The sequence below is a fragment of the Bufo gargarizans genome, chromosome 5 (assembly GCF_014858855.1).
Source record: "Bufo gargarizans isolate SCDJY-AF-19 chromosome 5, ASM1485885v1, whole genome shotgun sequence".
Lineage (NCBI taxonomy): Eukaryota > Metazoa > Chordata > Amphibia > Anura > Bufonidae > Bufo > Bufo gargarizans.
In genome coordinates, this window is record NC_058084.1 from 106,447,096 (window position 1) to 106,460,151 (window position 13,056).

Here is a 13,056-nt window from a genome sequence, read left to right on the forward strand (position 1 = left end):
AAAAATGAAAACGCAAAAACTAAAAAACCTCCAGTAGTGAAAGGGTTAAGAAAAACTCCATCAAGCTATTGTCACTGTTACAAACTCTGCTACCAAAACAAACAAACAAAAAAAAAAAAAAGGCCATTATCAGTATGGCTACTGGTCTAACTTCTAATCGAAATATATGTCTATTTTCCAGGCTGGGTAGAAACATTCCAAACTCCAACTCGTCTCACATACGCGGCTCCGGTAGTATGCGAACGCCCATTGTCGCGCGTTCCCGGAAGTCTATGTACGGGAACGAGCAACAAGACGCCCCAAAGAAGCTCCTGTACTTCTTGGGGCGTCGGGCGTTTTACAGCGCGATCGTACGCGCTGTAAAACGCTCAGGTGAGAACCATTCCCATAGGGAGTCATTGGTTCTTGCCTGGTGAGCGTTTTACAGCGCAGAGGAACGCGCTGTAAAACGCTCAGGTCTGAACCCAGCCTAAGGGCAACTGAAAATGTAAACTTCTCCCGCATATGGTAAGTGGCTCTCAATTATATTAACGGATGGGACGGGATTCTCTGCAGGTTATCGTTTACACTGCAGCATAAAAATTAAACGTTGGCAGGAGACTTCCAATGTGGTGGAGATTGGAGAACATAATGCATTGCCAGAAGTTTGGGATGAGTCATTTGCAAAATGACTGAGGGACTACCTTCAGGTCTGCTCAGCTTAGTGCAGCTCAATGTCAGCCATAAATATGAATTAAAGGGGTTTATCTAGATTAGAGAAAAAAAAAAAAGGTGGTCTACTCCCAACTCCCAGAAACAGCGACTGTCTCCTGTCCACGGTCCATGTCTTGCATTGCAGCTCAACCTCATTTGCTTGAATACTGCAATATTAGATAGAGCCCATGAGTGATGCTGTTCCCTGGGAAAAGAAGGGCAACTCAATAGGGGCGGATTTACACTGCCAGATATTCTCTAACGAGCGTTCCTGTTAACGCTGGTTAGTGATTATCAGGCCGTGTAAAGGGCCCTTAACGGATTTTGATTCTAATGACCTATCCTCAAAATAGGTAATCGGTATCTGATCGATGGGGTCCGACACCCGGCACCCTTGACAATCAGCTGTTGGAGAAGGCACCGGCGCTCATGTGAGTGCTGCGGCCTTGTCTCAGCTTACCAAGCACAGAGCAGTACATGGTATCTCAATCAGCCGCATTCACTTCTATTGGGCTGAGAAAAACAACAAACAGTCACTATACAATGTGTGACATTGCGCTTGGTGAGCCGAGAGAAGTTCACAGCACAAATGCGCAAAAATCTCAAAGCAATTTTGGCACCCAATGTTGCATCATAAACCACCACCCTTTTGCTATGTCACACCCACTTGCAAAATGAGGAGCAATAGGTTATACCTTTTGGCTCATTTGCATCATAAATACGTCAAAAACTTGATGCACCCTTTGTTGAAAATGTGCCAAGTATTTGAACATTTTACGCTAAAATTATAGGTGCACCAGGAAAGGTAGTACACAGAATGGGTGCAGTATATACAAGTGGAATCTGCAAAGGCAGCATATAGCATAGGTTCCCGTCCAAGAGCGGTCACCTTGCCGTGGTGGATAGGCACAAATACGTTTGATCAGATTGTTATTTGCTAAGAACATTCATTTATATAGTGAGACCAGCATTAGTTTACATGTTTTGTGACCTTGTGTTTGTAGAGTGCTGTTGCAATGTATTGATTTTTTCATTGTAAAATTAAAGGTGTATTAATAAATAGTGCCCAACGTATTAAGTAACTTGAAGTGTGAGCGATCTGAAAGAACTACCTGCTGCCACATTTTGCTGCTCCTGGATGGTAACAATCTTGGCTATCTGGGCTCTTAAGTTGGCAAGTTCACTTTCCAGAGCACTGATCTTCTGCAGAGCTTCATTGGCCACTGGCTGGGGTTTGACCTCTGGTTCTTCCTTCAACAGCACAGGCAAAGATACTTGTCTGCGTATCGGTCTGTCAAAGAGAGCGACGTCGTCCTCCAGTGAGAGGTGATGCTTCAAATTATTCTGCGTCCTGCAAGATCGGTCACATTTTATTCGTTAAAACACAAGTCTTTAGTGCAGTGCTTATCACAGTCCTGCAGTAGACACCAAGTGCCCCCCTCACAATACCATGGGTCACTAATACACCCCTTAGCAGACGGATGTGATACAATGTGCCACTATGTCACGAGATCATATCCTATGTTAACATCCAGTGGAGCAGGATGTCATCTGCTACACCGACTGTAAAGTGTGCGTGTAGTATCAGAAAACTTCTGACACGTCATAGGTGATATGTCAATTTTGATGGGTGGGAATCCAGGTCCCACTGTTAAAATGGAGGGGGTGAAGCTCTCAACTGATCACAGGGTCACATTGGCTTTAATCGCCTCTCCTCAGAGCAGGCAGTGTATGATCACTTGGGGGGAGATTTATCAAAAGTGGTGTAAAGGAAAACTGGCTTAGTTGCCCATAGCAACCAATCGGATGCCACATTTCATTTTCCTAAGAAAAATGGGCTCTGATTGGTTGCTATGGGCAACTAAGCCAGTTTTCCTTTACACCACTTTTGATAAATCTCCCCCATACACTTTCTTTGGATCCGTACGCCACAGTCTCCTCAGGACAGGTCACCAATATCAGTTCGGAGGGGCCAAGCTGACGGCACCCCCACCGATCAGCTGTATAAAGAGAAGGAGTGTTCCGTTATCTTCATACAGCTGCTTAGCGTGGGTGTCGGGAGTAGGCCCCCGCTGCTTTGATATTGATGAACTGTCCTGAGGACAGGTCATCAATATTTAAAAAAGCGGACACCCCCTTTAATGGGCAGAGAGCCACTGTGAGCGTAGTCCAGCAGCAATGCTAGTAAATTGGAAAATACTCATATCGCACGTTGCTCTGTTCACATCTGTATAGTGGTTTCAATTAATAACGTAGACCATGACACTGAGCCGGATCTACCCGAAGACAATGGGAAGACACTGGGAATGGGACAATGGGAAGACTAGCGCAGCAAACTGCCTCTGAAGCAGATGTGAACACGGCCATGGCCGGCACCAGACACACTTATAAAGTTATGCATCGCTCTGTACTGTACATAATATACACTTTTTATTACACATTTGATTGTGGCCCTTCAAGCTGCCATCGGATAACGTGGCCTTCACAGCAAAAATGCCTTTAAGCACGTGCCTAAAAGGAACCTCCATGAAGCCCGGATTCAGAGCCTGCAGCGAGCCCTTCCCTGCTACATGATGTAATACAGTAACACTACAGGGGCGTCAACTTTTATCAAAACCCAACACTCACCTCAGTCTCGCAAAGGCTTCTCCCTCGTCGTCTGCGAGCCATCCCACATCGGCAAAGGACGCTACGGCTCCATTTGGACTGCTGCCATTTAGTGCTACAGGATACGGAATGAGCTGCAAAAAGCAAAGGCCTCCCATAAGAATAAGTATGCATGACGCGTTACTTAATAAACATGCATGCACTGTGCGCAGCTTACAATGACCCCCAGGAAAACGAGGAGTTAATGTGACATTCTGTATCCACAGAACTAAGGCTCGTTTCACACTAGTGTTTAACGAACCAGTAGGCTGTTCCATTTGGAAACAACCTGCCGGATCAGTCATTGCCGGAATGCCGTCCGGCCCCATTAACTACACTGGAAAGATATAAGCGCAACACTTCCGGTTTTGCTCCCATTTTGCATGAGCTGAACTCAAAGATCTGAAACATTTTCTACACACACAAAAGACCCATTACTCTCAAATATTGTTCACAAATCTGTGTTAGTGAGCATTTCTCCTTTGCCGAGATAATACATCCCACCTCACAGGTGTGGCATATCAAGGTGCTGAATAGACAGCATGAATATTGCACAGGTGTGGCCACCATTTGCCTCACGCAGTGCAACACATCTCCGTTGCATAGAGTTGATCAGGTTGTTGATTGTGGCCTGTGGAATGGTGGACCACTCCTCTTCAATAGCTGTGCGAAGTTGCAGAATATTGGCAGGAACTGGAACACGCTGTCGTATACGCCGATCCAGAGCATCCCATGCCATGCAAGAAGCGGGATGTTTTCAGGAATTGTGCACAAATCCTTGCAATATGGGGCCGTGCATTATCGCGCTGCAACATTAGGTGATGGCAGTGGATGAATGGCACAACAATGGGCCTCAGGATCTCGTCACGGTATCTCTGTGCATTCAAAATGCCATCAATAAAATGCACCTGTGTTTGTTGTCCATAACATACGCCTGCCTATACCATAACCCCACCGCCACCATGGGCCACATTGACGTCAGCAAACCGCTCACCCACACACGCTGTCTGCCATCTACCCTGAACAGTGAAAACCGGGACTCATCCGTGAACAGAACGCCTCTCCGACGTGCCAGACGCCATCGAATGTGAGCATTTGCCCACTCAAGTCGGTTACGACGATGAACTGCAGTCAGGTCCAGACCCCGATGAGGACGACGAGCATGCAGATGAGCTTCCCCGAGACGGTTTCTGACAGTTTGTGCAGAAATTCTTTGGTTATGCAAACCGATTGTTGCTGCAGCTGTCTGGGTGGCTGGTCTCAGACGATCATGGAGGTGAACATGCTGGATGTGGAGGTCCTGGGCTGGTGTGGTTACACGTGGTCTGCGGTTGTGAGGCCGGTTGGATGTACTGACAAATTCTCTGAAACGCCTTTGGAGACTGCTTATGGTAGAGAAATGAACATTCATTACACGGGCAACAGCTCTGGTAGACATTCCTGCAGTCAGCATGCCAATTGCACGCACCCTCAAATGTTGCGACATCTGTGGCATTGTGCTGTGTGATCAAACTGCACATTTCAGAGTGGCCTTTTATTGTGGGCAGTCTAAGGCACACCTGTGCAATATTCATGCTGTCTAATCAGCACATTGATATGCCACACCTGTTAGAAGGGATGGATTATCTTGGCAAAGGAGAAGTGCTCACTAACAGATTTAGACAGATTTGTGAATAATATTTGAGAGTAATCGGTCTTTTGTGTATGTAGAAAATGTTTCAGATCTTTGAGTTCAGCTCATGCAAAATGGGAGCAAAACCGAAAGTGTTGGGTTTATATTTTTTGCTCACTGTATAATGGGGTCCTTCGGAGATCTGGCATAAAATGCCGGATTTTGACCGGAAAAGCCTGCCGGCAGCGTGAAATAGGCCTAAGGCATGCAATAAACGATCACCACGCGCAAGTCCCCAGTACTCATGTCAGATTAGTGTAATACCTCAAGTAGTACAAAGAAGCAGTGCAAAATAACGCAGAATCAAGACGTCTGCCGTCTACACACACAGTATATCCACTGATGTCACCAGAAACAGCTCGTGTGATCTGGGCGGTTCTAATTTTAAAGAAAAAAAATCTTCGTAATCTTAAAATCTGGTGCAGGAATAGACACTTCACATTACTTCTTTTCCAGCGGGAGGGGCAGTCAGAGAAGTCACAAATTATAGAGCAGATATGATGTGTGCAATAATGTGCAATTTTTTTTTACGCTCTTTAATAAATGCCCCTCTTTGTTTTTACGCAGACACATTAGTAAATGGGGACCACTGTTTTGCATGAGTACTGCTTGGGCTGTGTGGCTGCAGGCTGGGGGGGGGGGAGAGCATTTCTGAGAGCTCTTTTTCAGGTTAGAATTTACAGACGTCATATTGATCGTGCATTGCTGAACAGATGATTACTGCGCATGTGCTGACGACTAAATGTATGGAAGAATCATCAGAATACAGAGCCAGGTTAGAAGAGTCTGATGATGTCAGGTCCTGTCAGTGGAGGGGGAGTTGATGGAACTTGAATGTGGAGGAGCCAAGGTGCTCTGATGGGCTAGTGTCCGCCCCTCGGTGACTGAAGCACTGCCGTTACGGATCACCACCATAACGGTATGCTTTTAGTCAGCAGGATCAGTCCCAACAGGCATTAGGTCTAGTTTAACAGGGTTGATCCTGCTGACAGACTGTGTCAAAAGAAAACAAAAGAAAAAAATATTATAGACCACACAACACACATGCATGAGAATGGCCAGAGACTGGGAAACATGCAGCACTCCATGAGCACTGACCTACGTTGGTTCAGCCGCTCGCTCCTTCGGAGAACAGACGAAGCAGGTGAAGAGAGATACAGCAGGTGAAGAGTGTTTGGTGCAATATATACATATATATATAGAAGTAGCAATCGACAATCCACAAAACACAGTTCTATCTCCACGCATACAAACATCTTACATAAATAAGGAAAAACATATACGCGACTGCTCCGCCATGTACTTAACACCTTAGGAAACATTCACACGGCCGTTAAAAAGAGATAAACTAAGAAGTTTCTCAAGGCCTATATGCGTCTACTTTCTGTCCGTCCATCAGTTTTTATTGTCAGTTTTGCCTCCGTTTTTAACAGCCATTATAAGCAGGTGAATTTTATTGGCTTTTTTTTTTTTTAGCCCCAGCGCCCTAAGTATATATTAATGCCCCTCTGTAGTGTCCCCTGGACTTCTAATAACCCCCATAGTGGCCCTAGTATTTATAATACATATAGCCCCCATATAACACACCCCTACCAACAATTGTGCCAACAAATTAAAGGCACACCTCACCAAAGGCCCTCCAGGGAACACTTGCTCCGCACTGGAGGCCAGAGGAGCTGACGCTCCCAGCTTGATCATGTGACATCATAACGCTGGCTCCAACGAGCAGCGAGTGTTCCCGGGAGCGCCTGTGGAGAGTTTCTTTGACCCCATCTTCCCTGCCGCTCATGCACCTGTTGTTAGCGGCCATTGGATGGGTGCTCTTCTATATAAACATTAAAAACAAGCTTATTGATTTCAGTGAGACCCTTATGGACATCAAAAAGGCCAAAAAAAGGACGTCCTATTTTTCGACATTTGCTATTTACTAGCCATTAAAAAAAAAAAAAAAAAAAAGGCCATGTGAATAGCCCCACAGACTGTAATAGTGCTCTAAACAGCCATCACACATGAGTGCACCGTTAGGCCTCATTCACACATACGTGGATTTTCACGGACCACGGTTCGTTAAAACCCGGCCTGCCATCATTGGTTGCTATGACGCCGTGCGTTTCGTGCCGCTGTACAGTAATACACTCGTATAGTGGCGGCATGAAGTGCACGGCGTCATAGCAAACAATGACGCTGTGCGCTCGTGCACTCAGCAGGACGGGTGTCCGTGAAAGTCCACGTATGTGTGAATCAGGCCTTACAGGTGCCTCTTTGGCAGGATTAGGGATGCTTGTTTTTGGTCTGTACAATACGCTCGCTGTCTTATACTCGTCATTTCTAAGTAGAACAAAGACGTAATTGTCTGTACCCTACAGACCAAGAATTTGCATCGCTCCCACGTTCTTTCCACAGTCTCCCGAGTAATCTGCACTGAATTCTTCTGTCACCTACCTAGTGGCATCCCTAAAATTCTTTGAGAAGCCAATTACTTAAAAAGGTTTTCCGAGACTTAAATACTGACGACCTATCCTCTCGATAAGTCATCGTTTATGATCGGCGGGCATCCGACACCTGGGACCCCCAGCCGATCAGCTGTCTAAGAAGGCACTGGCGATCCTGTATTTTATAGAGGGCTTTGCATGGTAGCATTTACCTATAGGCACAGGGCAGTTCTGGTGCAATTTCTCACAAGCCAATGCTTTGATAGACTCTCATTCAGAAGAGCCCATCATGACCCACATTAGGGCAGAAGGAAACCATGAGAGAGAAGCCTGGCTGGGTATGATCAGCCCAACCCATACAAACTCCATCATCACTAGAGGAATCGTCACATAAACCGAGACAGCTCTTTATACGTCTATGTGGCTACCTACGATTTGTCTGTAGGGGGAGTGACGATCCCAAGAGGTGTCACAATTTAAATGGGAATTTCCGTTTCAGAAAATAAGTGATACCATTTCACAATATTCTTTCAGCATCAGTTTCTCGGCTTTTAAGATCTCTGCTTGCTGTCAGTGAAAATCTGGGCAAACTATACAGTGTACTGTGTGTAAGTAGAAGGCTCCATACACTGTACGGATTCTGACACCGGAGTATAACCGAGCTAAAGCCCCCCCATGACAGTGTACGGAGCTGTCTGCTTCCAGCTCTGGACCCCCACCAATCTGATAACGGATGACCTATCCTGAGGATTGGTTATCAAATTCTGTAGCCCAAACAACGCCTTTAACCGCCTCCGGACCGCCTAACGCAGATGTGTGGTCCGGAGGCGGCAGCCCTGCGCACGACGACGCATATACGCGTCATCTCGCGAGGGCCGGGATTTCCTGTGAACGCGCGCACACAGGCGCGCGCGCTCACAGGAACGGAAGGTAAGCGAGTGGATCTCCAGCCTGCCAGCGGCGATCGCTCGCTGGCAGGCTGGAGATCAGATTTTTTTAACCCCTAACAGGTATATTAGACGCTGTTTTGATAACAGCGTCTAATATACCTGCTACCTGGTCCTCTGGTGGTCCCTTTTGTTAGGATCGACCACCAGAGGACACAGGTAGGTCAGTAAAGTCGCACCAAACACTACACCCCCCCCCCCCCCGTCACTTATTAACCCTTTATGAACCCCTGATCACCCCATATAAACTACCTGATCACCCCCCTGTCATTGATCACCCCCCTGTCATTGATCACCCCCCTGTCATTGATCACCCCCCTGTCAGGCTCCGTTCAGACGTCCGTATGATTTTTACGGATCCACGGATACATGGATAGGATCCGCAAAACACATGCGGATGTCTGAATGGAGCCTTACAGGGGGGTGATCACCCATATACACTCCCTGATCACCCCCTGTCATTGATCACCCCCCTGTAAGGCTCCATTCAGACGTCCGCATGATTTTTACGGATCCATGGATCGGATCCGCAAAACACATGCAGACGTCTGAATGGAGCCTTACAGGGGGGTGATCAATGACAGGCGGGTGATCACGCATATACACTCCCTGATCACCCCCTGTCATTGATAACCCCCCTGTAAGGCTCCATTCAGACGTCCGCATGTGTTTTGCGGATCCGATCCATGTATCCATGGATCCGTAAAAATCATACGGACGTCTGAATGGAGCCTTACCAGGGGGGTGATCAATGACAGGGGGGTGATCAGGGAGTCTATATGGGTGATCACCCCCCTGTCATTGATCACCCCCCACCCCCCCTGTAAGGCTCCATTCAGACATTTTTTTGGCCCAAGTTAGCGGAAATTTTTTGTTTGTTTTTGTTTTTTCTTACTAAGTCTCATATTCCACTAACTTGTGTAAAAAAATAAAATCTCACATGAACTCACAATACCCCTCACGGAATCCAAATGCGTAAACATTTTTAGACATTTATATTCCAGACTTCTTCTCACGCTTTAGGGCCCCTAAAAAGCCAGGGCAGTATAAATACCCCACATGTGACCCCATTTCGGAAAGAAGACATCCCAAGGTATTCCGTGAGGGGCATGGCGAGTTCCTAGAATTTTTAATTTTTTGTCGCAAGTTAGTGGAATATGAGACTTTGTAAGAAAAAAATCATCATCATTTTCCGCTAACTTGTGACAAAAAATAAAAAGTTCTATGAACTCACTATGCCCATCAGCGAATACCTTAGGGTGTCTACTTTCCGAAATGGGGTCATTTGTGGGGTTTTTCTACTGTTTGGGCATTGTAGAACCTCAGGAAACATGACAGGTGCTCAGAAAGTCAGAGCTGCTTCAAAAAGCGGAAATTCACATTTTTGTACCATAGTTTGTAAACGCTATAACTTTTACCCAAACCATTATTTTTTTTTTGCCCAAACACTTTTTTTTTATCAAAGACATGTAGAACTATAAATTTAGCGAAAAATTTATATATGGATGTCGTTTTTTTTGCTAAATTTTACAGCTGAAAGTGAAAAATGTCATTTATTTGCAAAAAAATCGTTTACATTTCGATTAATAACAAAAAAAGTAAAAATGTCAGCAGCAATAAAATACCACCAAATGAAAGCTATATTAGTGAGAAGAAAAGGAGGTAAAATTCATTTGGGTGGTAAGTTGCATGACCGAGCGATAAACGGTGAAAGTAGTGTAGTGCCGAAGTGTAAAAAGTGCTCTGGTCATGAAGGGGGTTTCAGCTAGCGGGGCTGAAGTGGTTAAATAAGGGGGGTCTAGTAGTCTAAGATTCCTCCCCCATCCCCGTATACTTTCTTCTCAGGCATGGCGATAAAGCAATCTGCCTGATCATAAAGACAACTGTGCAAGGCAGCACTTCCTTAAACAGGGCCGTCATCTTGGTGGTGGTCCACAGACGATCCCTTCTGCCTTCCTGGATGCAGCCTCTCAGGTGTTACAACAGCTGGGTGACGGGTTGGGTTCACCCGATGAAGGTGGTACCGGTGAGCGAAACCCTTCCACCCAGACACCTGCCGCAGTCACCAGCAACACACAAATGACCTGGCTGTGACCTATGGTTCCCAGAACAGCCAATGCCTTGGAGTGCTCCTGCTGGCAACTGGGGCTTAAAGGGCTTCTGTCACCCCACAACAGTCATTTTTTTTTTTTTTTGGGCTAGTTACATTCATTATAGCGCGATATATGAGAATATAATGTTGTCACTTACTTTCATGAGTCCGTTTCTTGAGAAAATGAAGTTTTATAGTATGCAAATCCGGTCTCTACCAGCAAGTAGGGCGAGCCTCCTCATCTCAGAGCGCCTGCGCCGAATGAACAGAGGCGCGCGATTTTTGAAATACTGACAGGGCCGGCCGGAGGAGGAGATCACGGCTGGCCCTGTCAATCAACACGACAAGGGGGCGGTTTTCTGCGGCGGCTACCAGCAAGTAGACGGATTTGCATATTATAAAACTTTGTTTTCTCAAGAAACGGCCGCATGAAAGTAAGTGACAACATTATATTCTCATATATTGCGCTATAATGAATGTAACTAGCCCAAAAAAAAAAAAAATGACTGTTGTGGGGTGACAGAAGCCCTTTTAATGGGGGTTCTCCAGGCTTTTTAGGAAATCCGCCTTTTTACTGTCCAGGGGGAGAAAAACTGTTTACTTAGTACTCACCCCTGTCACACCGCCATCACTGCTGCGCTCACACAGGCTGCAGGCACCTTCTCCTCGAGTCTCGATCAGATGTGTCTCCATAATAGTAAATGAAGCAGAACAGGAAGAGAAGGGCACACATCCAGACGGACCCGCAGCCTGTGTGGGGTGCAGCATGACGGAGGGTTAAGTACTAATTAAACCATCTTCCTTCTACGGGACAGAAGAAAGGCTGGATTTCCTAAAAAGCCTGGAGAACCCTTTTAACTCCATGGTACCTGCTGATAGACCCCACCCTCACAGCTCCACAGGTGTGCTAAAGCATTGCGCCGACTGCCAAATCCCTACTTCTATCGCCCTCTAACTTGGGCTTGGTAACGAAAACCAGGGCCGATTTTAACCAACTGTAATTAAACAATGAAGGTTCCTCTTAAATGACTGCAAGCGGAGATCTTGAAAGCCATGAGGAACTGATAAAGAATGAGAAGAGAACACCTTTTCATTATCCAATGTATCAGTTTTATTTGCTGAAACCAATACAACCCTTTCAAGGTACTTTCACACTAGCGTTGTTTGAATCTAGCAGGCAGTTCCGGCAACTCAACTGCCTGCCGGATCCGGCAAGTGCGGTATTTTTCCAGGATTTTGGCCGGAAAAAATACTGCAGCATGCTATGGTATTTTGTCAGGTCAAAAACCGTACAAGGGACAGAACGGAAGACATCCTAATGTATACTGAACTGATTGCTTTCCATTCAGAATGCATTAGGACAAAACTGATGCATATTTTTCCGGTATTGAGACCCTTTACCGGATTTCAATACCGGAAAAGAATAACGCTGGTGCGAAAGTACTCTCACCTGGCTGAAAATTACTGAAAAGCTCATCCATGATCATGTCCGTGTGCAGGGAAGGAGAAGCAGCTATAGAAAAAAAACTGTGATCGCTGACTGATCCGCATATACCGGTATTAGAATAACCTAGATTACACCGAGCAGCATTCAAGCAAGGAGGAACGGAAAGGCCTCATACCTGGAAGTGAACTCTCGGTGACTGTATGATGGAGAGATTGGATCCAATTTTTCGGACTATACTCCGAGATGATCCATATGATTTTCCAGACCAAAGTGCCTGAAATAAAATGAATACACATAAAAAAAAAGTGCAAAATAACTGTATAGAGTTAGGGTCTAAATACATCTATATCTATGCTGCTTCAAGATCGGATCATTAGATGCATATTTGGCTCAGCTGTCTTAAAGGGGCTGTCCCACAAAAAAATATTTTACAGTTTTCAAACCAGCCCCTGGACCTGAATACTTTTGTAATTGCATGTAATTAAAATGTTAGAATAGCCACGGAGTTATTCACTGAAATCTATCGGTATAGCGCTACCTGCTAATTTCTGACCACCTCAAAGAGGTGGACAGTGGACACACATGCTCAATTCCATCTTTCAACTGCCACTGGCTGCAGCACAAAGGACACACCCCCTGGGCTGCCGGCTTGAAACAGATCTAGCAGAGCAGGGCTGGTTTAGGTCCGATTTAAATTTTTTTATACTAATCATGGGATAACCGTTTTAAGTAAGCCTTAAAAATAATAATGGTATATTCCCACACAGCAGATTGGCCTAAAATTTCTGCCATTGAAAATTAGTTCTATGTATCTGAATGGCGCAGTTTTGGTCTCAAGTACATGGCTCTCTTCCAGCCCCAATCAAATGACTGGGAAGGACGTTCTGCAACAAATCTGTGGCATGTGAATAGACCCTAAATCTCATTTCTTAATTTTTGCTGCCCAAAAGTAGACATAGTAGTATTAAAGAGGCCTGGTTCATCTTACAATCCAGCTTTTACAAGGTTATACACACACACAACACCTACAAAATGATGCACCAACGGAAAAAAAAAGTAAATATAAATATACAATTTTCTATTAAGGTTAATAATAAAAAAAATAAAAAAAAAAAAAAAAAGATGAA

General features: G+C 45.3%; 1 protein-coding gene across 3 annotated transcripts in view; it reads right to left on the reverse strand.

Annotated features, from left to right (window-relative positions):
* MTFR1 (mitochondrial fission regulator 1) overlaps nucleotides 1–13,056 on the reverse strand; it is a 49,242-nt gene that overhangs the window by 10,821 nt on the left and 25,365 nt on the right. For all 3 annotated transcript variants that reach the window (XM_044293745.1, XM_044293743.1, XM_044293744.1), the window contains 3 exons: nucleotides 12,105–12,203; nucleotides 3,322–3,434; nucleotides 1,806–2,044 (listed from right to left, as the gene is read on the reverse strand). In XM_044293745.1, coding sequence (XP_044149680.1) covers nucleotides 1,806–2,044; nucleotides 3,322–3,434; nucleotides 12,105–12,203 — 451 coding nt within the window. The remainder of the gene's footprint in view (nucleotides 1–1,805; nucleotides 2,045–3,321; nucleotides 3,435–12,104; nucleotides 12,204–13,056) is intronic.